This window comes from Heloderma suspectum, chromosome 2, assembly GCF_057233095.1.
Source record: "Heloderma suspectum isolate Gila_16-S chromosome 2, 16-S_ref, whole genome shotgun sequence".
NCBI classification, from domain to species: domain Eukaryota; kingdom Metazoa; phylum Chordata; class Lepidosauria; order Squamata; family Helodermatidae; genus Heloderma; species Heloderma suspectum.
The window spans coordinates 310,963,798-310,989,820 of NC_139459.1; the positions used below are offsets into that span (position 1 = coordinate 310,963,798).

Consider the following 26,023-nt stretch of genomic DNA (forward strand, 5'->3'; position numbering starts at 1 on the left):
CTACTGCATATTCCATGCCAAAAATATGCTAGATTTATAAATGGTGGTGCTCTATCTTACTGAGAATGGTTACTAATGAAATATCTATGCAAGTCTTCCAGCCTTTGGTTGAAATTGCAGAGCTGTTGTCCACAGATTCTCCTGAAAGAGCTTTCCAAGCTGTTGAAGCTTTTGAAAAGGAAATAAACCTTGTTTTCCAAACGTAGGTCATACGTCCTTTGTGGAAGACATTTTACAAAGACTGGTTCTAATCCTATTCTAAACACATTTTCTAGGAACCAAGGAATCAGAAGACATGAATTCACAATAAGTGTGCTCAGAATCTAAACATATGAACATAAATCCTTTTAGAATTGGGTATCCACAACAAATCATAATTCCAAAATATTTCAAGACTTTAATTTTTATCAGTCCTGAATGGCTCCCCCCCCCCCTTTTGTATGTTGCATTTCTAAGCATAAGCTTTTTTGGTAAAATCACTGAAAAGGACTGTATTGTGTTTCAGACAACATATGCAAAGGGCTTTAAAGGGGAGGGAAGGAGGGAGGCACCAGAGACACCTTACATCACATCCTAAGAAATATCAAGGTGGCATCACCTAGCTCTCCAGTGTAATGTTGGGCCAGTAAAGAGCTAAAGGGGAGTGGCTGCAAGGTTTTTAGAGGTAATTAAGGCAAATTGGGAAAGTTGTGCCCCATTTGCCTTACATTGGATGCAGCTATTGCTGTTGTGCTGCTAAGACACAGACTGTAAATTTGGTTTATGTAAATTTCTTTTGATTTTCAGTGTGTGTGTGTTTTAACTTGGCAACCTTACTGCAGATTTCTCCATTTTAAAAAAAGTCTTACAAGAATTTCATAGATAAGGCTGGCTTCTTGCAAAAGGCGACTTAGCATTGTAAGGAAAAATATACACCCTTATTCACGTAAGTAGGATTTCTGAAAGCAAAACTTCCAAAGGGACAAAATGAAGCCACTTATCTTGGCCCACCTTGCTTCCTTTCTGCTGTCAGTCTTTCTAAGAGTTACTCTGAATAACAGCATTAAATAAGTCTTTTCTGGGCTTTAAATCCCACGCAGCATCCCATGTTGCAGCTGTATTAACAACTGTGCCAAACTTTAGACTTTGAGTTCCAGATCATTATTTTGTGCATCTAGAGGAGCCAGTCCTATTCAGGTCAGTGTCTGGAACCATTTTCTACTCTTCTGTTCTGTAACATTTGCTAAATAATTTGAAAACATGCTGCAGACCATCTTATTATAGTGATCAAATGTAATGCTAGCCCTGTATATGGATCTACATCCTAGAGTAGTTAGAGAGTAACTATTCTAATTTTTAATCTTAGAACACAGAAAACAAAAGTTCAAATTTAAAAGTAGTAATGAACTACTCTATTTGATACCATGAGTATATAAATCTTAAAAGTATGCCTCCTCCAAGAATGTGATACTGCAATCAATTATGAACTGAGAGGAGTTTATATCTTAATTGATACAGATATTTCACTTTATGTATACTAGATCTTAGAGATGAAAAAAAAAATGGAATGGAACAGTTTTGATCTAAGCAGATTTAGGCTGCAGTCCTATGATGCTTACCTGTAAGTAAGCCCCATTGAACACATGGGACTTCTGAGCAAACACGCATAGGCTTGTGCTACTAGATGTCTGTGAATGTAAAATTGCAGAACACGTTTTTATGTCTTAAAGATTTTTATTAGGTAAAAGGACTTCTCCAAAGAATTTATGCAATTATTATAAGAGCCACATAACTTCACAGAAACATTGAATAATTTTCTGGTGGAACATGGAGCTTTATTTCAAAAAACTTGAATTCGTTCACCTTGTCCTAACCTAGCTGAAAATCATCATACGTTCTCTCTCTCTGTCTCTCTCTCTGTCTCTCTGTCTCTCTCTCTGTCTCTCTCTGTCTCTCTCTCTCTTTAACACACACACACACACACACTGATATTTAATTTTGGACTGATAAATTCCTATAAATGGCAAATGTATATTTCTTCTTCATGGTCTCTGCATCACACATATGGGCTCTGTGCCTGCGCTGATGTCAGGAATGCCCCTGTTGTCTTCTCAGCCCTCCAATAGCCAGAATCAACAGTCAGACAAAACGGCTGCTTTCCAAAGTTTTATTTCTGTTCAACCTAATGAGGCTTACAGATGCTAATTGCCTGAGACTCAGAGGAAATGCAAAGAAATAGTGTACCAGGGGTTTCTAAGGGTTAGGACATCAGTTGGTCTCCATTTGGAGAAAAGCATGGCAACTCTCTGAACTTAAGGAGTAGGAGGGGAAATTCTCCCCCTTTCCCGTGGGGCCTTGGGGCGCAGCTGCTGACGTCAAGCCAAACGGGCTGAGTGCCTTAGCTCGGCTCCTGCAACCTCTCGCTTGTGCCTGCGCCTGTGCCTCGCGTCTAAAAGCTCAAGTTGTCCCTCCCTTTCCATGCTAGGGTTAGTATCACTCCCAGGAATGTGAGCAGGGGGGACTCCCCCTCCAGCCGCGCCTCTGAAACCTGAGGGGGTTCCTCTTCCACGGACTCTATCTCCTCCTCAGAATCAGAGATACTTTGGGACTCTATGGGCTCAGATCCAACCCTGACAGCTGAGCCTCATTCGGGAAACTTCTGAAGCTGAGGAACATTTTGGCAAGAACCCTCCTCTGGTTTTTAATTTTGGACTGATAAATTCCTATAAATGGCAAATGTATATTTCTTGTCAAGGGGGGATCGATAGTGACAATGTTTTGTGCATGTGGTGTTTTTTGGTTAGGGTAGTTTAAGTAACTGAATCAAACCATTAATGTAAATTCCTTTAAAAAAAAGACACATTTAAAACAAGTTTCCCATTTTGAAATACACGTATTCGTGGATAAGCATGCAAGCTTCCTGATAAGGAAAGCACAGTGGCTTACAACTAAACAGAGCCTTGATGTAACTACAAGTATAAGTGCAAACCATTTGCCCTTGCTTAGGTGAAGGTTAAGGCTGCAGTCCTATGAACATTTATTTGGAAGTAAGTCTGACTGAAACTGAACACATTATAGAGATCAGGTAACTTGAAGGTATATATTACAAGATCATGCTTATGGGCTTCATGGATGATTCTAGTAATAAACAGGACGGCATCTCCTGGATCCTAGTGTCTATGATGGCTTGCTAGTCCCTGGGTCCAGTTGGAAGCCCACAGTAATAAATGTATTACAATGCGTAGTGTCTAATTTATAAACCTTAACCCCAGTAGTCAGACATTTCCCCCATGGTTTTCTTGTTTACATAGTACACTTAAATTTGTTTGATAGATGGCCATGAATCAGTTTGAACAGATAATCAGTTGGATCCAGATTTGGTCATGGTTAGAGCAGACCCACTGAAATCAAAGGGATAAGTTAGTCATAATTAAGTCAAGTCCCATTGAATAGACTCTGCTCTAAGCATGACTAAATCTGGATCTGAACCTGTGTATATATTTTAACATTCATATTAAATTCAAGGTTTCTTTTAAAACAGGCACAATAGAAGGAATTTTAAAATACAAGAATCTGATTTAAAGATCATTTAAAAAAATGAAGTCATCAGTTCCTATCCACCTGAACACAAATTCTTGTAACCATCCCTGACACATTCCAATGTACAAACTAGTTCTAATTGGCTAAAAATACATAACGAAATAACAGTTTTATCATCATTTTTGTAGTAATTTCTTTAAACCTTATTAGAAATGTCAGTCTTTGTTGCTGTTGCTTAATAGACAATCTGTGTTTAAAGGGCGGTGGGGGGGAATGAAATCTCAAACACCATAGCAATTATTGTTGCTTGTTTCAGCTGGTCATCTGAAAGAAAAATGTCTTCTCATGTGTAAATTCTGTCATGCCCAATGTTAAAAATAGAATTAGGAAACTCTGGGACATTGGCCAAGTGCAGAAGAAGGAGGAAAAGCTGTTTAATTGTGGTCATTTCAAATCCCCTATATATTGTTGTCTTATTTTCAAAGCTGCTTTCAATCCCAAACTGAGATGTGTTAAGAGGGTTGTATTTCCCTTTAGTTAAATTGACCTGTGGCAGAATTAATCCTCACGACAGCAAGATAAATGCTGTGGGAAATTGGGGAGGGGTGGATGCAAAAGAATGGTCATGTTTGCTGTTTTCAAAACCAGATATTACTTATAAATAATTATTATAATGGGTCCAGAACATACAATAATACAAGTATACTTCACGCTTAAATAATAAGTACTCCTAATACTAGACTGCAGTATGAATTTTCTTGGAAATAAGGCATGGTGTAAATTTTTAAAATAAAATAATTTGCATTTTAAGAGATAACAACTGGGGCCTATAACACACTGGCTGCATTCACCTGTCACTTTAAGCCAAGTATTCTTGCTTGCTGAACCATGATACGAATGAGCAGTGTGCTGGAGCATGCAGACCATTCACTCCTGCTTTGCTCTGCCCTTCACATGAGTTGGTAAATAAACTAGGAAAGAAACATCATGGTTTATAAAGTCTGGATTCCTGGCTTAAAATGACATGTGAAGGTGGCCAATGTTGCATCATATTCCCAGCCAATAAAAGGAATTGTCCTGTTCAGTACTCCAGATGACCTATAATGGGAGCCTTGTAGTTCTCCCCACCCCTTTTCAATTGATAACCTAATATTCCATGTTTCAGCTGCACTCAACCGTAGCCTTAATTGAGAGAGATATACAGTCTGCCCACCTGTAAAGGTTCCCTTTTCCTTCTCAATTGTCATCAACATTCTGTATGTTCTGGGACCTCACAGGTGCTTCCCAGGCCATTTTTAAAAAAACATTTTCTTTTTCTGTTAAGTTACAAACATATACTTTTGTGGACTTGGAGTCCCCTGAGCATATAGAAACAACTCACTTATTTTTGGTATCCTTTGTTTCAAACTGATAGACCACCTAAGCCCTGTTAAGAGAGCATGATCAAATCTTCCTGTTCCAAACGTATGTAGAAATGAAATACAGCACTGTCTAGTTCAAGGGTGGGGAATGTGTGACCCTCCAGAAGTTGTTGGACTGTAACTCCCATCAGCCCTCAACATCTGGAGGGCCACACGTTCCCCATCCCTGGTCTAGCATGCTACCAGTTTATTCATTACCTACCTACCACATACTTGAACAACAACAAAAATTGAGTTTCCAATATTTTTTTCCAAAAGCTGTTAGAGTTAAACACAGCTTTCATGCAGATGGCTTGCATCTGTATAGCTTCATTAAATGTGTGTGTTTTCTGTAATGAGAGTCACACTTGATATTTTATGCCCACAGTGGGGATTCTGGGAAAGACACCAGAGACAATTAAATCAATGAGTGGGCTGTAAAGGGTACAGTTTCCACCTTGCCCTAACTACCAAACAGGAGCAATTTTCACTCAATTTCAGATGAGTTTTCTTTCTCCAATTACTTTTTCTCAGTCTCTCAGTACGCATCAATTAATGAGGAAGAGTTCACATATGAGCTCACTAAGGCAATACTACCATTTGTGAATAGTAGCTGAGGTGGCTCGGCAGAAGACAGCCCACACTAGATGTGTAATAAATGTAACAGCTTGATTCATATACAGACTAAAACAGCTTTGTAAATAAGCCCAAAGGAAAAATAAGCCTGTGTAAAAGCCTGCAAAAAAGATTGCTAGTATGCTGGGGGGCTAACAGAGGAGGACAGATAACTCTGGCTAGCCTGTTGCATTTTTAGGCTGGGCGTGGAGGAAGGAAGGAGCATTATCTATATCCTCTGCCAAGCCCACTCACTCACCTGCATGGAATTCCCTGTCACCTATGGCTACCAGCTCAATGCTGAAATCCAAGGCTGGAATGAAAAGTCTGGTTTGTGGTGGTACATTGCACTAAACTTGCTTGGTCACATACCAGCTAGAAAACTATCATTTGGTAAGTCCTCATGAGAAAGTTAGCAGAAGATGTGTTGTATTGTATTCAGTCCTTCCTCCAAGAACCTCAGGGTGTGGTGCATGGGACTTTTCCTGTTAATTCTCATAACAACCCTGTAAGATCAGGCTTAAATTCAGTGGATGTTAATCAGTCCCCAAGACCTTAATTTAGACCCATTTTGAGATTTGGTCACAGATCACTTCCTTGGATCTAGGCAGCAAACAACTGGATCCATATACCATGGAGCTAAGCTTCCCATGCTGCACCATTTGAGAACGGCATGTGTCTCCTTATACCTTTCTGGTGTTCACCTCTGCTTTTTTTTTTTTGCACAGCTTTCCCTGCCCCTGAAGTATCAACCCCTCTTCATGTGGACTGTCAGGTTTTATTCTAGAGCCAAGCAACATATTCGTGTTACTTGATCAGAGTTATAGTATATGAGAATGTGGGATATTGAAAAAATATACCTTCAAGGTGAGTCCCTGCATGATGAAGAGACTTAGAAGAAGAGGGGTGGATAATTGAGATGGGATGTTCAGAAGAAAAGAACAGAAAGATGAGAGAGAGAGAGAGAGAGAGAGAGAGAGAAAATAGCTGGAAGGAAGTAGCACTTCAATTACAAACTTGATGCCCTAAGTCTAATTTAAAATTTTAAAAATCCAGGTTAAATTTTATTATTTTTTTAAAATGTGAGGGAAAAAATGATGCTATTCACCATCTGGTTAGACAGATGGGGTCCCATTGCTAAAAACCCAAACAAACCAGGGTGTTGTTGATAGTTTTGAGCATGTTCATAGGCATTTTACTAAGTGGAGTTTTGCCATTCGAAATGTGCTTGTGTTGTCTCTCCAAGGGAGAATTACAGCATTACAGCTGGTGGGATGAATATTGTCCTGTAGGGTCAGCCAAATGCAGTGACAAAGATCCAAAGGTCATTGAAAGAGATGTCAGCTGCTTTATGGGCAAACAAGCAATTGGGCCATCACATGAACAGCTGGTGTTAAAAGTGCCATTTTGGGTCTTTATAGCTCTGTTGTATGAAGTTACTTTAGAGCTGGAATATTATGTTTAAATCCTGAAACTTGATGGGTCCTTTGAAAATAAAAGCAATAAGTAAAGGAAAGTAACTTTGTTAGAGATCACTATGGAGACAAGATGAGGTCTTCGGAATTTGTATAATTGTGATCATTTTGTCCTGCATGTTTGCTGTACAATTATGTTTTTATGCTTTGTCTTAGTCACATAAACCTGCAATCAGCGCAGTAGGAAAATCAGTATTCCATAGAAAAACACTTAAATATAGTGGTTTTGAAAATTCTGAAAATGCAAAAATACTATATAAGATGGAGATGGAAGGTGGAATAGAAAGCAACGAAGGGTGCAATCCTATGCATGTTTAGACAGAAAAAAGTCTTACAACTCCCAGCATTCCTCAGCCAGCAGAGCAGAGCTGGCTGGGGAATGCTGGGAGTTGTAGGACTTTTTTCTGTCTAAACTTGCATAGGATTGTGTCCTAAGACTGAAGTCCTATACACACTTACTTGGGAGTAAGTAGCATTGAACTTAATGGAACTTACTTTTGAGTAGGCATGCCACTGTAAGTTGAATTCACTGCTCTCAATGATAACATCCCTCCTGGTTTCTGTGTAAATATTCTTATCTTATTGCTGATTACTTGGGTGGATGGTGGCTAGTTTACCCTTCAGCTGCAGAGGAATTTCTGGAATCTGGAGGAAGCAAAACTTTTATCATGTTAACAAATGGTTGTCTTTGTAAAAATAGTTCCCATCCGTTTCATTCTTTCATTCTCGATGATAATAATAATAATAATTAATTAGCTATGGAATGGATGAAAAATGACTCAAGATTTTAAAGCTTACATACACCACTTGTTAAATGGGCAATGGAATTCACAGAGGCATGGCATGGCATGGCATGGCATGTTAGTGCTTCCTACGGAGGAAACAGTTTGTTATTAATTCAGTTCTTGCTGAGAGTTAATGTCTCGTTTAAGGGTTTGTTCTAATAGAAGAAAGATGCTATGGGCATAGGAGATTCGGTTGCTAACATCTAGAAGTGATGTGTGATTCCATAAGGGAGAAGATGGAAGGCAACACTTTCACAGACCTTTCCTTGGTTCTGCTTGGCAACATGCTCCTTTCTCTGCCAAACTTCCAGCTGACAAGCTGCTGCTTAGGGGCAACGGGCTTTTTATCCACAAGCGATATATGTTAAAAGTACACCTTTGCTCTTGGCAAACTATACCAACGGTTCAACAGATGTAATTGCATGGCTTACCCATAACCTATCCCAACCACCACTTCCTATTTCTTCTACAAACCACAACTCCCTTCTATATCCTAAGGACTATCTTATTGCTAACACCTGTTCTACTTGCTCCCCAGCCAAGTTTTAGTACTGAAAAAATGTGTGTCTTTATTGAAAAATTTGCCACAGATAGATGAACCTTTTTGGGGATGGAAGGAAACAGTTAACAAAGAGGGCTAACAAATTTTCATGGGGAGTGTCTAGGATTGGAGAAAGGGAGAGATACTTTAGAACTGTGTTATGCTCAGCCAAAATCTCTGAGGAGAAGAGGATTCATCTTCCCTGCCTTATTTCTGTACCTGTCCAATGGTAAGAGGATGACGTTGTGATGGCTATGTGCTACCTCCAGTACCAGAGGCAGTGAGCCTTTGCACACCAGTTGCTGGGGAACATGGGTGGGAGGGTGGTGTTGCTTGTGGGTTCCTGGTCGACAGCTGGTTGGCCGCTGTGTGAACAGAATGCTGGAGTAGATGGACCCTTGGTCTGATCCAGCATGGCTCGTCTTGTGTTCTTATGATGTGGTGATTCCTTGCTAAGGAATCCGGCAATGCAAAGGAAGAGGTGGGGGTGGGGTGAACAAATGAACATTGGGTGAAACAAACTGTGGTTTATTTGAATATTTGTGAGCCAGGTCCTGACTTGTTTTAAACATAGTTTGATGAAACTATTGTATTTCAGTGGCCAAACCTGAATGTGAGGGGCAGCTGGGAAGGCTTGGTCCCCTGGAGGGAGAGAATGGCAGTTAGAGCAGGTTAGGGATCAAGAAAGGAGAGGAAGACTTCTGCCATTCTTGTCAGAATTTGGTAGGTTGTATTATGCTGTTTCTGGGATCTTGTTTTTACTAGTTGTTTTTAGGATAACGGTGTTCAGAGTGGCTTATTTATTGTTAATATGTTTGTACTGATATGTTGTAAGCTGTCCTATGGGTTCTTCAGAGGTGGTATGGCGTGATATAGATCTCATATAAATAATAATTTGGAAAACAGGAAGTTGGTGTAAATGCCAACAGGAATCACAAGTCTGCATTATTGCTCTTGAATGCTGATCAACTGTCTTCATCTTATTGATTTGCATTGCTGCAGCTGCTTATAAAGCCACAATAATACTTAAAAATCTAAAGTGTGCTGTACCCAGGCCTTTATCCTATTCCTTGCTGTTTAAAAGATTTTTTTCAGAGAAATATAATTGGAAATAGGATTTCAAAGATTGATTCTTGAGGCTTCTAACTTATTAATTGAAAACTGGGTTTGTTCTGCCCTCTGACATTCAAGAAATTGAAAAATGCTCAGATCCCAGTATTCCCCTTATGGAATGCTAAATTCTGATGAAGCATTATTGGCAAAAGGAGATATGTGTTCCTTCAATTATTTGATTAACTTTGAATCACCAATATATTTTCTCTATGTATAGAAGATATTTATGGGGGATTGAAATAATCCTAGAAAATGAAATGCAGAGAAAGAAGCTTTTAAAAAAAAATAATATATAGACTGTATATGTCAGAAGATAAACTTGAATATTTATGAGTAGTGTAAATAAAATGGCATTTCTCTCTTAGCTTAGATGGGTCTTGTGTGTCTTAAAGAACGTGCTGTACACTGATAAAGGTGAACTTCAATCTAGGGTTCTACTTTCGTGAAATCAAAATTACATCCATTACGTCTGTGAGGCTATTGAAGCCATGCAGCATATCAACTTTCTGGAGCTAAGGGCAGTTGGTAAAGCACTTTGTGCATTCGAACTGGATCTGGTGGGCAGACTGGTCTAGGTCACTTCGGACAACATGACTGTTGTTGCATATTTGAACAAGCAAGGAAGTACCAGATTTCTTGCATTGTTCAACCTTATGCTCCATATCTTTGACTAGCGCATAGCCCATCGAATTGGACTTGTGGCAATAATGTGGCTGGTGTCGACAATGTCCTGGACGATCAGCTCAGCTGGACCATGTTGACCTCCCATGAGTGGAAGTTGGACAGAATGGTTCTGAACAGCTTCTTCATGCCTGAAATGGACCTTTTTGCCACAAGAGAGAATGCAGTTTGCACAACATTCTGCAGTAGAGCAGTCTAACCCGGGCTCAGTAGGTGGTACTTTCCTATTTCAGTGAGCAGGGGCACGGTTCTACCTGTTTCCCCCATTTCCACTGATAAGCAAGGTCCTGGCAAAGATTGCGTCAGATGGTGCCGAGTGCATCATTGTGACACCCTGGTGGCCAAGTCAGCTTTGGTTCACCTCACTACTCAGGTTGGCAAAGGGTTGGTACCGACGGCTCCCAGTACATCCATCTCTCCTCATGAGAGAGAAGGGCTGGATCCGACACCCACACCTAATGGTCCATACCCACGCATAACAGCATGGAAGATTGGGTGACAGACGCCACTTTGCCTCTGGTAGTGATCCAGAGGATTCTTGATGCCACCCATAAGCTGTCTATGCATCATTCTAATTCAAGAAAATGGGCCGCTTTTTCTGCTTTTGCTTGTGAGCAGGGTTTTCACCCATGCCGGTGTTCTTTGCACCAAATTCTCCAATTTCTCCTGTTATTTTTTGAGAGAGGACTCAAATTGTCATCTGTCAGACTTTACCTCTTCACTGCCTCTGCGTTTCACTCTCCTGCTGCGGGTTATTCTGTGTGCTTGCATCCTTTCAGGAATTCTGAAAGGGATCAAAAATCTGACACCACCAGTCCATTCTATGGTACTGAGCAGGAGCTTTTTTGTGGTGCTTAAGGCACCTTCATCAAAGCCTTTTGAGCTGCTGGCAACTTCAGACCTATGCCTCCTATTGTGGAAGGTGATGTTTTTCTGGTGGCCATTACATCTGCATGCTGTGCCTATGAGCTCTGTGTGCTCAGAGTAGACCAGCCTTATCTCACCTTTCACTGAGATAAAGTGATGCTCCGACCTGACCCTGCCTTTTTCTAACCTAAAGTTGTGTCTGGGTTTCATTTAAATGAGGGCATTGTTTTGCCTGTTTTCTCTGCTTCCCCTTCTAAACCTTTGGAGTCGACCCTGCATACACTTGATGTTCATCATGCCCTGGGCTTTTATAAGTTGAGGACTGAATGGTTTTGACTGTCACCCCACCTCTTTATCTCTATAGTGGCAAGGGCCATCCTCTCCTGACTCGATGGTCTTATATGGCCCTTCCAACCCTACCATTCTATGATTCTGTGACTCAGCACTTTGCGTCTTGGGCCATTAAGACTGTCAAGCTGTCATATGAGCTGGCTGAGCTCGAACTGTCTGTCCCAGTCCAAGCTCACTACTCATGCGGTAGTGACATCGGTCACATTCGACAGGGGGTTGCCATCCCTGAACTGTGCCATGCTGCAACCTGGTCGATACTGTAAAACATTACAGACTGGACATTCAGGCTACAGCTGACTGTACTTTTGTTTGTGCCATCCTCTCCTCTGAATTGACCCACCTCCACTGTAAGTTAGCTTGCTACTCACCCATATGTGTGATGAATAGAGACCACAAAGAAGAAAGACAGGTTGCTACCTGTAACTGTAGTTCTTCCAGTGGTGATCTATGCTTTCACACAATCCACCCACAGTCCCCTCTTCAGTGTCACACTTGAGTTTGATGTTACTGAAGGTATGTTTTTGTGTAAATTTGTCTCGGTTATGAGGCTGCAATGTTGGTCTCAAGGAACTGAGGAAATAAGCGGGAACCTGCTAGGTACGTGCACACTAGGACACAGTGGGGGAGGAGTTCTCACCAAAATTCCTCAGCTATAGAAGCTTCCCGAACTGAGGCTCCATGCAGGCACAGAGCCCATGTGTGGATGCATAGATGACCACTCAACGAACTACAGTTACAGGTAGCAACCTGTCGATATATCGTAGAATTGGTCATGTACATTTCTACCAGTATCACACAAACGTCTCCTTTTTAGAGGGGTGTGTGTGTGTGTGTCTGTGTGATGACAGAGAAACAGAGCAGCCTAATTACAGGAATGACCTAGGGACTATCAAAACTTGCAGATTTTTTAAAATGGGTTTAATGTAAATATTCTGATATACAACAGAGATGACATTTTCTTGGTGTGTTTTCCTTAGTTCTGCTTTATAGTGAAGATGCCGAGTGTGACTGTTGTAACTTTCCATGACTGTCCACTATGGGTTGCAAACTACCTGTGCCACATGTCACAGTAATGTAGTGTAGTGTAGGTAGAGCTTTTTGCTAGAAATAAATGGACATACTACAGAACCGAAGCACTTTTGGCGCAGTGCAAACACACAGAAGCATGGGGCTTGTAACAGTAAAATTGAGAGTGGATCTAATATTATGTAGACAACTTTTAAATCACAAAATAGGCTCTCCACTTGAAGTCATTCAAGCTCCATTCCAGCTTCAGCCAGCTCAAGATTTATGTATTTATTTAATATCCCACTTTCCCACTAAAAATACTGCTCAAGGCAGATTTATTTGAGTATTCAAATAACATGAATCTGGGAACTAATGCTTTTCCTCCATGAGTATAGGATATTCTAATGGCCTGTTCAGGTGGCATGGGGAATCAGCAGTGAATGCCCATCCCTAGTTTCAGGCGCACAAACAAAAAAACCACCTCTGTACTCTGATTAATCTGGATTTAATATCATCCCTTGGTTCTTTACTTAAAGGTATAGAATCATTCTGTGTCTCAAAAACCTATCAGTTAATATGCTTATCTTGACTGTGAGTGCAAAAGAGTGTGGATTATGGATTAATTGATCTGCATCACATTATTATTTCCTTTAACAGCAGACTGTATGGCCTCATCTCCATTGGTTTCAAAGGAAACCCACAAATAAAATGGAGGTATTTATGTATGTATGTATGTATGTATTACTTTTCTATACTGCCCAATAGCTGAACATCTCTGGGCGGTTCACAAAAATTAAAACTACATGTATAGCATAAAACAATATAAAATATAAAAGCTGCAGCATAAAAGTACAACCGGAATAAAACCTAGCAGCAACAAAGAGATTTAAAATACAGATTTAAAACAGCAGAGCTAAAAGACTAGAATGCTAAAATACTGAAATGGGGAACCCTGAGGTTTACAGAAGTTTATTTTTTTCTTCGCTGACTCCTGAAAGGGGCGGGGGGTAAAATTCTCACCCCCCCCCCAATGGAGAACATGCTGCCCTCATGCTGTTATGGAACCCAGGCTGTGTGAGGACAGAACTCTGTTCTACGTGATGGTTTAATCCCCTGGGCACCAGTCAGATTATCTTGCTCTCCTTACTTGCTGGGCGCTAGGCTTAGAGAGTCCTTCAAGGCAGGGAAACAAGCCTTACATGTCTGTCCAAGCTTGGGCATCGGGAAATCTTGCTTGCTGGCATGCAGACTTGGGGATGCACTGCAACATTTTGTTGCGGGTCCCACTGCTCCTGAATATAGGGCTACTCCTGACTATGCAGTCTTGAAAACTAGAATGGCATGGTGGCTAGAGCATTGCCTTATGTCTGGGAAGTCTCTGTTTTAAGATCCTTGTCAGCTCACTGGGTGGCCTCAGTTTCCCCATCTGAAGAAAGAAAATTATCTTCCTCAGTGGAGACAAGTAGGATGATTATTGTGACACTCTTTGCAGTTTAAATGTTAAAAGTGCTGTGCGTGTGTTAAGCAGCTGGCAGTCAAAAAACTGGTTATTTGAACCAGACCTTTGTAAATAAGCCAGCACTTCATAAATTGTATCCTAAAACTTACTCAAACTCCTCCAGCTGACAAACATGGATCATCTCTCATCTATCTGTTTTAGATCTTCACTGAAGGATGCAGGTTTTTAACACTTTTAACACTTGCTCTCTTATTTGAAAGGAATCTGTCTGACATTTTCCAGCTGTACACAGCTTAATTTTGCAGCCTTGGCCATGGCTGAGACTAGTAGAAGCAAGTTTTCTTTTCTTCTTTTAAGTCGTATGAATCCAACTACTCATAAATCGCAGCCCTCCTGGGTGTGTCAATGTTGCTATTAAATAGATTTATCTATGTAGGTTGTTGCCAAGGTCAGGAGCAAAGCCATAAGAAGCTTTATTTTGAGGGGTGAAGGGAGAGGGCAGCGAAAAGCTATTCTAATCACAAACATGTTTGTGCTGGACTTTCGGTTTTAAAGGCTGAAATAATGGGAGGAAAATAAGCAGCAAAATAAATGCAGTGCTAAATGTTATGATTGCTACAAGAAACACAGGTGTGTGAAAATAATACACATGTTTACTTGAATCTAAACACCTGTATGTGTGTGTCTGGTTTCTCAGACTTTCACACTTTTCAAGAGAAGTTTAGTGTTGTGTTTTTGCTGCAAAAAAAATACTGAGGCAGTGTTAATGTTGCCTATAGGTTTCTGTGCTTCCAACCAAGTCAGTGCTATAAGACACAGCTGGAGGCCATAAGACATATCCCAAAAGAAATTACTTACTTCCCACCTACACGCCCCCCTCCCCAGTCACTGTGATCTTATCACAGGAAGTAAATCCATTTGATATTTATTTATTTACAATATTTATATACCGACCCATATCTGGAACAGATTTCAGAGCAGTGAACACAAGGAATAAAATAGTAAAAGAATAAAAAAGATTAAAAACACCACATTAAAATTGTACTTGTTTAAAAACACAATGCCAATAAAAGTTGTAACTGGTCAATTAAGGAATGCCTTCTGGAACAGTGCTGTTTTCAGGAGGCACTGGAAACAACGCAGTGCTGGTGCCTGCCTGACCTCCAGGGGCAGGGAATTCTAAAGAAAGGGGGCTGCCATGCTAAGGGCTTTTCTCCTGGTGGACTTCAATCAGGCCAAAGGTCCATGTGGAACCACCATGAGCAAGCCCTCTGATGACCTCAGTGACTGGGCAGGTTGGTAAGGGAGAAGGCACTCTCTCAGGTATCCTGGTCCCAAGTTGTTTAGGGCTTTGTACACTAGTACCAAAACCTTAAACCTGGCCCAGTAGCAAATAGGGAGCCAGTGCAGTTCCCTCAGCAAAGGAGTTACATGCTGAAAAAGGGCAGCTCCCGACAATAGCTGAGCTGCTGCATTCTGCACTAGCTCCAGCTTCCGGACCAGCCTCCAGGGCAGCCCCACATAGAGCGCATTGCAGTAATTCAGCCTTTAGGTTAGTAATGCCTGTACCACTGTGGCCAAGCTATCCTTGTCCAGGAGTGGCCGTAGCACTCTGAGCCGCCATGTCCACTTGGGCTTCGAGCAACAATGATGGATCTTAGAGTACCCCCCAAACTACAAGACCTAATCTTTCAGGGGGAGTGCAATCCCATCCATAAGAGGCAATGAGCCTATCTCCTGGACTCAGGAACCACTCACCCACAGGGCTTCTGTCTTGCCAGGATTCAGTTTCAGTTTTTTGGCCCTCATCCAGCCCATTACTGAGTTCAGACAGTGGTCCAGTACTTGCAGAGTCTCTCCTGATTCAGATGTCACAGGGAGATAGAGCTGTGTGTCATTAGCATACTGATGGCACTTGACTCCCAGCGGCTTCATATAGATGTTAAACAACACTGGGGACAAGATGGTACCCTGCAGCATCCCATATGTAGCTGAACTTCCAAGGGGCCGAGGAACGGTCACCCAATGTTACTGTTTGAAATTGGTCCCACAGGTAGGGCCAGAACCACTGTAGTACAGTGCCTCTGATACCCATCCCATGGAGTCAATCCAGGAGGATACCATGGTCAATGGTATCAAAAGCCGATGAGAGATTGAGCAGAATTAACAGGGTTGCACTCCCCTCTTTCAATAAAGGTCATTCATCAGAGTGACCGAGGCTGATTCAGTCCCGTAACCAGGACGAAACCCAGATTGAAATGGGTCTAGATAATCAGTATCCTCCAAGAGTGCCTGCAGTTGTTTCACCACTACCCTCTCCAGAGCCTTCCCTAGGAAAGGGCTATTTGCAACTGGGCGATAGCTGTCTAATACCATTGGGTCCAGAGTGGGCTTCTTCAGGAGTGGTCACGCTACTGCCTCCTTAAGGACAGCAAGGACCACCGCTTCCCAAAGGGAAGCATTCACCACACCCTGGACCCACCCAGTCATACCCCCTTGGCTGGCTTTTATTAGTCAGGAGGGGCAGGATCGAGAAAGCATGTGGTTGGTCGCATTGCTGCAAGTACCTTGTCCATGTCATCAGACCACAACAACTGAAACTGATCCCATAAAATCAGGCAGATGGTGGCATCAGACACCTCAACTGGAACTGCAGTAACAACAGCATCAAGTTCGCTGCAGAGACAAGCGATTTTGTCCTCGAAGTGCAATGCAAAAAGGTCACAGTGGGTCCTTGGGGGACTGGGCCCCATTCACTGGGGAGAGTGTTAACAGTTCCTGGACCACCCGAAAGAGCTCCGCTGGATGCCTACTTGAGGATGAAATGAAGGCAGCAAAGTAAGCTTCTTTGCTGCCTGCACTGCCACACAATAGGCACAATTATGTGCTGTAGAGCATGCTCGGTCATCTTCGCTTTGAGACATGCGCCATTTGTGCTCTAGCCGACATCCAGCCTTTTTCATTGCCCATAGCTCCCTATTATACCAGGGAGCAGAACAGGTTCCACAGCACTGGAGAGGGCACTCAGGTGCAATCGAGTCGATGGACCTCCACATCTCACTGTCCCACAGTGAGACTAGGGCCTCGGCTGGATCTCCAGCTTTCTCCACTGGGAAATCCCCAAGAGCATTCAGAAATCCATCAGATTCCATCAGTCTCCTGGGGCAGACCATTCGAATGGGTCCCCCAGCCCTGCAGGAGGGAAGTAATGCCGTGAGTTCAAATCTCACCAGGAAATGATCTGACCATGACAATGGGATTAGTTGGACCACCCCCCCCCCCCCCCGATTTTCAGATTAATCATCTCACAGCTTGGAGCAAAAGCCAGGTCAAGGGTATACCCTGCTTCATGTGTTGGGCTGATGACAAACTGAGATAGCTCCAGAGACAGCCTCAGCGTGGAAGTTGAAGTCCCCCAGAACTGCCGTCCTGGGTTTCTCTAACAGCAGACTTGAGACCACCTCTGCCAGCTCAAGAGTCAGGGACCCAGGTCTCAGTAATACATACCACGTTGGCCTTCTCATCCACGATTAGGTCGTGTGTGAGTGTAGTCTTACTACAGACCGACCTGGCATTAAATAGCAGCACTGCAAGACAGAAGGGTACAGTGGATGAGCTACCAGGAACATGAGAGCTAGAGGAGTTAGAGCTAGAGGAGGGGGTAGAAGGGGAACAATATGTAAACATCTGTGACCCATTCTACTGTGATGTCCCAACCCCCTCCTCCTACCATATCTCCTTCTGTCCCAAGCCACCGGGATAGAGGCACCATCTCCATGGATCCCTGGATTGTCTAAGCACATCCTTGCCACATTAGAGCTTCCCACACACTCTCAACACCCACTCACAACTCAAACATACCGAAAACCATTCAAAACTCACATATGCTATTCATCCAGTCAATCACCCACAGACAACCTAACGCAGTCACAGGTAATAGTGGAAATAACCAGCCACTGGTCACATAAAGGACATCAGGCTTGCCAACCCACCAGAAAACTATTTCTCAGTCATTCAAGCTACTTTGGCAGGTCCAGGTTGTAACCTGGAGTGTTACAATCACTTCTTCCTCCTGTCTCTCACCCAGAGGGAGACCAGCTTCTAGCCACCACAGGCAGTCACCCTGGGCAAAGGACGCATTTGTGACACACAGACTCCCTGACCCTTGTCTCTCATCCAGGGTGGGCAATTCCTGAAAGTAGCTGCTATTATAGGAGACCCTGCTCTCATCTAGGGAACCTCGCCCCACACACAACAGATATTAAACGGCACCAACAGACAGAGAGGTAAGGAGCAACCAAAAAAGAAAGTGGGGCACCCCCACCCTCGTGGCATCCTGAAAGGGCAGACCAAAGGCATGCCCCCTTTGGGGTTACCCCTTTTGGGGTCACCCCCTTTGGGGACGCCCCTGCCAGGGGCGCTGCCTTTATCTCTCTCAGAGGCCTGCGGATGTCCAGTAGCTGAGAGAGAGTGTCTGCCTCAGTGAGAAGGCTTCCCAGCAGGGGTTTCCACTCAGTACCAGCAAAGATTGCCAGAGGAGGGAGTGGGCAGTTCAGTTGCAGAGCAAGAAGTTAAGGTAGCATAGTTCTTAAAAGCTGCAAAAGCCTGTCCTCTCCCCCTAGTTCTAACTCCAGTTCTCCTCACCAGTCACAAACAGAATGGCCAGTCCACTGTCCTTCCCAGTGCACGCACGCGCGTGCACACAGCGCACCTCTGTCTATTGCAAGGGTGGGAAACATCGGCCAAAACATCTGGAGGGCCATAAGTTGCTCACCCCTGTTGTATAGAAAGCGCACACCTGACTTCCAAAGTACACGTGTGAACTGTGTGCATGCATGTCCTTTGGAAGTCGGATGTGCTGTTTGTAACCTAGAGTGATATGGATACATCTTATGGATTTCAGCTTCAGGTCTGCACATGTGTCAGAGCTGATTAAAATCTTCAGAAAAAGCACGTGGTACAATTTTCCTGAGACCGCTTCACTTCAGAATGTGGGTGGAAGGTTTCTTTGAATTCTAAACGTGTCAAAAGCTCCCTCGACTTGGAAAGTGTTTACCTTGAGAGGTAAGGTCCTAATCTAGGCTACCTTTCTCCCTGTTGCGCTGTCTTTCCACAGTCTGGAATTTTTTAGCATGGTGAATCTTCCTCCACCTGCTTTCCAAAATGTTACAGTCCCAATAAAATTGTTTCATTTGGCATTCAGATGATAATGATCTATCACAGTGACAGTGTGGATAAGTGAGTTAAGGGAGTATCATTCTCCAGTCTGAGATAGATGTCTTCATTTTTAAAAAACAGAGGAAATCTTACCACACAGTGTTTTACTGGGGTTCTGTTCAACATAGCTTACCAGAGATCAGACTGCCTCTGTAGATTGACCTAATTAGTAACAGGTTTCAGGCATTATTGTTGTCAGTATTATTGTCCAGTCTTTCCTCCAAGCTCAGAGTGGCATATCTGGATGGCATGCCCCTCCCTTTAGCCTCACAACAGCCCAGTGAGGTAGTTCAGGCTGAGAAGTAATGACTAGTCCAAGGCCACCCAGACAGCTGCATGATGGGCTGGATCAGCCTGGAGATACCCTTTGAACTGGTTCATTAGCCACCACATCGCACACTGCCTGGCATGAGTCAGATTTATTTATTTATTCATTTCTATACCACCCAATAGGTGGTTCACAAAAATTAAAATCACAAGGTAGAATGGATTCTTCTTACAAGCGTATTCTAAATGTAACCAGAACTCTTCCAGTCATCAGAAAGCTTGCTGCATATTTACTTTATCGTTAAATAGATTTAGGTGTGCTGTATTTACTGATACAAGTAGTTGGATGGCAATTTTTATATCTGAAACCAGAGTCCGAGTTGAATTTGCAGTGCTCCCATACTAAAAACCAGCAAAAGTTTAACGAAGGATGACAATACATACTGCATGCACATAATGTTAAATAAGCCCTGGAAACCATGTATCCCAAGCTAGAATTCTTGTTCTGCCCCACACAGTAATGGCAGTATGTGGGCCTGCAGCATTGTCTGTAGTAAATCTCTTAATCTCATTCTGGATGCAATCATAGAATGAACAGAACTGCCCTTTCCAATATGGATTGGCTGGTAGAAAGCTAATCTGCTCTCGGTAGTCTTATTACATCACTTTCAAACCTTGTGTACCTGGAAGACCTGCCTGTTCTCATTGATGTGCGTGTATATATGGAAAGAGCTTCATTTATACAGAACCAGACCAATGATCTTTCTAGACCTTATTATCTGCAGAACTGAATTCCAGTTGTCCTCTACCTGAATAGTATTTACCAATAGCTTGCAAAAGTATGCATCTGAATGAGGTACCTGAAAGTATTTGCTATTACCCACCCAACAGAGCCATCCAGTTACATCACTTTTAACAGGATTGACAATTTTACCGTTGTGGTTCAGTCTGCTTCCCAGAAATATTTGAAGACCTTAAGTAACCTATTTGTGTGGAGCAAGGAAGTAGCCATTATCTCCTGGCCTTTGTATTATGCATGCTCCCTTGTGATGGGAGTTGGAGGACATGGCAAATTAAGCATTCTTTCAAGAGTGAAATAGCATCTTACCTTGCTTAACCTGCTCCAGATTAATTTTTGCGTTATTGCACAGTAACAATCCAATCACTTTTTCCTTTGTTCCATGGGTAATGAAACATACCGTTTGTTTATTTGACTAAGAATTCTGTCTTATGTGCTGTGATTTAACTGAAACATATCCATTACTCTTTGCACATCCAAGCTGGTGGTAAGAATAATTTCTTTAAACCTCACAAACATTAAAAAGGAGATAAACAATTTAAGTCTCACAATCTGAGGTAATACAAAGTGGGGTATCTTCTCTCTTATCCTCTCACTTTTAAAACATATTTTGCTGGAGTGATCACATAACAGGCCTTTCTTTATACCCAATTCCCTGTTCCGAGCTTACCCACAATTCTGGGTGACAAACGTTGAACTGAAACTTTATTTAGATTTGTGAGCTCTATAGGGTGGCTGTCCTCATTTTAAGACTGTTTTATTTGGAACAAGTCACTGACAAAGGAATTCTGTATTTGCAGCAAGACTAGAATGTGGTGCAATATGCTCTAGCCGCCACTGTGCCATAAACATCAATGTACCTACCTTTTCTTGTAAGATATATTGGAAATAGCCAAAACAGTCATGTGGCTTAGTTTACGATTGTCAGAGATACTGGAATAGGCACCCTGAATTTTCACAGGTTTTTTAGGGCAAGGATTTGCTGCCAGCACCAAAGTAATTCTGGTTTGCTGCTGTTATCCATTTTTGTTCATCATGACTTGCTCTGAGGTTTGCTGAATCCAGTGGTTCCTTGGGTCTGGCAGGGCCAGTTTAACACTGGAATACATGTGGAAGGAACTTGTTAACAGACTGCTTAGGTAGTCTCTGTAAAACATCTGTTTACATGTTGGGGTGTACATTTAAACCCCTCCAACAAACCTTAAATGTACACTGCAGTAACCCAATGTATGAAGAGTCCCAAAGTTGTAGAGAACCTTACAAAGCTTGAAACCCAAATTCTTTGTCATAACTTTTTGTAATTAAAATATTTTTAGACCACCTTTGTCAAATGATATTAGAGCGGTGTATAAATAATATCAAAATGGTCATATAGCATGAAATATTAGAACAACATAAAAGTACAATAATTACACCATTTAAAAAGCAGTAAAGTACAGGACCCCTTTATGGATCACTGCCTTGTTGTGGCGAAGGGGCTTGCGTAACTCAGTGAATGCATAAGCTATGCCGTGCAGGGCCACCCAAGACGGACAGGTCATGGCAGAGAGTTCTGACAAAATGTGGTCCACTGGAGAAGGAAATGGCAACCCACTCCAGTATTCTTGCCAAGAAAACCCCATGGAACGTATCACAAGGCTAAAAGATATTACGCCGGAAGATGAGCCCCTCAGGTCGGAAGGTGTCCAATATACTACTGGGGAAGAGCAGAGGATATTTCCAAGTAGTGCCAGAAAGAATGAAGTGGCTGGGCCAAAGCCGAAAGGACACTCAGCTGTGGATGTGTCTGGTGGTGAAAAGAAAATCCGATGCTGTAAAGAACAATATTGATTAGGAACCTGGAATGTCAGATCAATGAATCAAGGTAAGCTGTAGGTGGTCAAACATGAGATGGCAAGATTGAACATCGACATCTTGGGAATCAGCAAACTCAAATGGACAAGCATGGGCGACTTTAATTCAGGTGACCATCATATCTACTATTGTGGGCAAGAATCCCTTAGAAGAAATGGAGTAGCACTCCTAGTCAACAAAAGGGTGGGAAAAGCAGTACTGGGGTACAATCTTAAAAATGATAGAATGATCTCAGTACGAATCCAAGGCAAACCATTCAACATCACAGTAATTCAAGTCTATGCGCCAACCACTGAGGCCGAAGAAGCTGAGGTTGATCGGTTCTATGAAGACCTACAACACCTTCTAGAACTAACACCAAAAAAAGATGTCCTCTTCATCATAGGGGATTGGAATGCTAAAGTAGGAAGTCAAGAAATCACCGGGATAACAGGCAGGCATGGCCTTGGTGTACAAAATGAAGCAGGACAAAAGCTAATAGAGTTTTGCCAAGAGAACATGCTGATCATAGCAAACACTCTTTTCCAACAGCACAAGAGACGACTCTACACATGGACATCACCAGATGGTCAATATCGAAATCAGATTGATTATGTCCTTTGCAGCCAAAGATGGAGAAGCTCCATACAGTCAGTAAAAACAAGACCTGGAGCTGACTGTGGCTCAGATCATGAGCTTCTTGTTGCAAAATTTCGGCTTAAATGGAAGAACGTAGGGAAAACCACTAAACCATTCAGGTATGACCTCGATCATATCCCTTATGAATATACAGTGGAGGTGAAGAATAGATTTCAGGGATTAGACCTGATAGACAGAGTGCCTGAGGAACTATGGACGGAGGTCCGTACCATTGTTCAGGAGGCAGCAACTCAATCCATCCCAAAGAAAAAGAAATGCAAGAAAGCCAAGTGGCTGTCTGATGAGGCTTTACAAGTAGCTGAGGAAAGAAGGGAAGCAAAAAGCAGGGGAGAAAGGGGAAGATATATCCAACTGAATGCCGAGTTCCAGAGAATAGCAAGGAGAGACAAGAAGGCCTTCTTAAATGAACAATGCAAAGAAATCGAGGAAAACAACAGAATGGGAAAGGCTAGAGGTCTCTTCAAGAAAATTGGAGATCTCAAGGGAACGTTTTGTGCAAAGACGGGCATGATAAAGGACAAAGAAGGCAGGGACCTAACAGAAGCAGATGAGATTAAGTAGAGGTGGCAAGAATACACAGAAGAACTATACAGGAAAGATCTGAATGTCCCTGATAGCCATGATAGTGCAGTCACTGAACTTGAGCCGGACATCCTTGAGAGTGAAGTCAAGTGGGCCTTAGGAAGCATTAGTAACAACAACGCTAGCGGAGATGACAGTATTCCAGCTGAGCTATTTAAAATCCTAAAAGATGATGGTGTTAAAGTGCTGCATTCAATAGGCCAACAAATTTGGAACACTCAGCAATGGCCGCAAGACTGGAAAAGTTCAGTTTACATTCCAATTCCAAAGAAGGGCAATGCCAAAGAGTGTTCAAACTACCGCACAATTGCGCTCATTTCACATGCCAGCAAGGTGATGCTCAAAATCCTACAAGCTAGGCTTCAGCAGTATGCGAACTGAGAACTACCGGAAGTACAAGCGGGGTTTCGAAGAGGCAGAGGAACTAGAGATCAAATCGCCAACATTCGCTGCATCATGGAGAAAGCAAGAGAATTCCAGAAAAATGTCTATTTCTGCTTCATTGACTACGTTAAAGCCTTTGATTGTGTGGATCACAACAAACTGTGGCAAATTCTTAAAGTGATGGGAGTACCAGACCACCTTACCTGTCTCCTGAGAAACCTGTATGAGGGTCAAGAAGCAACAGTAAGAACCAGACATGGAACAACTGAGTGGTTCAAAATTGGGAAAGGAGTACGACAAGGCTGCATATTGTCACCGTGCTTATTTAACTTATATGCAGAGTACATCATGAGAAATGCCGGGTTGGATGAATCAGAGGTCGGAATTAAGATTGCTGGGAGAATTATCAACAACCTCCGATATGCAGACGATACCACCCTAATGGCAGAAAGCGAAGAGGATCTCAAGAGCCTCTTGTTGAGGGTGAAAGTGGAGAGTGCAAAAGCTGGTTTGAAACTCAACATTAAGAAAACTAAGATCATGGCATCTGGCCCCATCACTTCCTGGCATATAGAAGGGGAAGAAATGGAAGCAGTGACAGATTTTACTTTCTTGGGCTCCAAGATCACTGCAGATGGTGACTGTAGCCATGAAATTAAAAGACGCTTGCTCCTTGGGAGGAAAGCTATGGCACACCTAGACAGCATAGTAAGAAGCAGAGACATCACCTTGCCGACAAAGGTCCGTCTAATCAAAGCTATGGTTTTCCCAGTAGTAATGTATGGCTGTGAGAGCTGGACTATAAGGAAGGCTGAGCGCCGAAGAATCGATGCTTTCGAACTGTGGTGCTGGAGAAGACTCTTACGAGTCCCCTGGACTGCAAGGAGGTCAAATCAGTCCATCCTAAAGGAAATCAACCCTGAGTGCTCATTGGAAGGACAGATAATGAAGCTGAAGCTCCAATATTTTGGCCACCTAATGCGAAGAGAAAACTCTCTGGAAAAGACCCTGATGCTGGGAAAGACTGAAGGCAAAAGGAGAAGGGGACGGCAGAGGATGAGATGGCTAGATAGCATCACCGATGCAATGAATATGAACTTGAGCACGCTCTGGGAGAGAGTGCAGGACAGGAAGGCCTGGCGTGCTATGGTCCATGGGGTCACGAAGAGTCAGACACGACTGAACGACTGAACAACAACAACAACAACAAAGTACAGGACAGACTAACCAAAGTAAAAATGCCTGGGCAAACGGGAAAGTTTTTACCTGACAATGGAAAAGTAATAAGGTTGGTGGAAGGGTAGGGCATTCCATAACCACAACCAAGAATGTGTTTTGTTGACCCATAGACCTGGTTTGCATGATTAAAATAAGCACCCATGGCTTATTTAAATCACGGGGCAATTTCCATAATCACTGGCTAGGTGTAGCTTCCCATGCCATCCGAACCTGGGTGACAAGGCTTGTTGAAGGGGGAAACAACCCTACAACAGCCCATTGCTTATTGGGGGGCTGTTTCCCCCTCCAGCAAGCCATGCTACCCGGATTCAGATGACATGAAAGCCAGGCCCAGCTGGTGATTATGGAAATCACCCTCTGCATGTGCCCAGCATGCGCCATGATTTAAATAAGCCACCGTGGCTTAAGCCATGGTGGCTTATTTTAATCATGTAAACCAGACCAATATGTATAACAGGGGCTTTGAGAAGAGCCTCCACAGCAGATGGAATGCTGTGAATGGCATTGGAATGGCAGGCAGATATGATATCTTCAATTGGTAAATAATTAGGAAGGAAATGCATCATCACTGAAGCATATTATCTAAAGCAGGGATGGGGAATGTGTGACTCTCCAGATACAAGTCCCATAATCTTTCACCACTGGATATGCTGGTTAGGGCCAATGGAAGTTGCAGTCCAGCAACATCTGAAGGGCCACACTTTCCCCACCACTGATCTAAATAAATAAATGGCATCCTATCATTCTGGACTACCAGATCGTCTCTGGGCGTTGGTAAATGGGTCAGTGTTCAGTAACTTATGGAGGTTCATTTGGATTTTGAAACTTTATTCCCCTGGCCATTATTGTTGATTCAGTCACAGTAACCTCCTGCTATATCAAACAGGAATAATTTGGACCAAAAATCACACCTTATCACTTTATTCTGCTTAGCAAGTTACTTGTTCCACCAGAATTGTTCCCCATGGAAAATCCTGCGAAAGTTACCTTTCAGTTTCTGCAGAAGAAATTTTCTAGTAGATGGGAGGTGGAGTCAACAGAATGATATAGAGGAGAAGTCCTCAAATTCTGGTCTGCAGGCCACTGGTGGTTTATAGTCCCCCCCCCCCCCGACAATGGAATTAGAGGCCATTTTGACCACAGCTGGATTATCGGACAGGCCAAGATGACCCTGGTGTAAAGCCCTTGATTTTCATAGTATGGAACTGGTGCAGTCTTCTAATTTCCC

At 42.6% G+C, this 26,023-nt stretch overlaps 1 protein-coding gene across 12 annotated transcripts in view; it reads left to right on the top strand.

Annotated features, from left to right (window-relative positions):
• Positions 1–26,023, top strand: part of RAD18 (RAD18 E3 ubiquitin protein ligase) — a 213,994-nt gene that overhangs the window by 89,185 nt on the left and 98,786 nt on the right. The window contains exon 12 of one of the 12 annotated variants that reach the window (XM_084840280.1): positions 6,263–7,323. The exons of 10 other annotated variants lie outside the window; for them this stretch is intronic. In XM_084840280.1, the coding sequence (XP_084696406.1) occupies positions 6,263–6,278 (16 nt within the window). In that variant the 3' untranslated portion in view covers positions 6,279–7,323. One more of the 12 variants, XM_084840275.1, reaches the window with a different exon arrangement.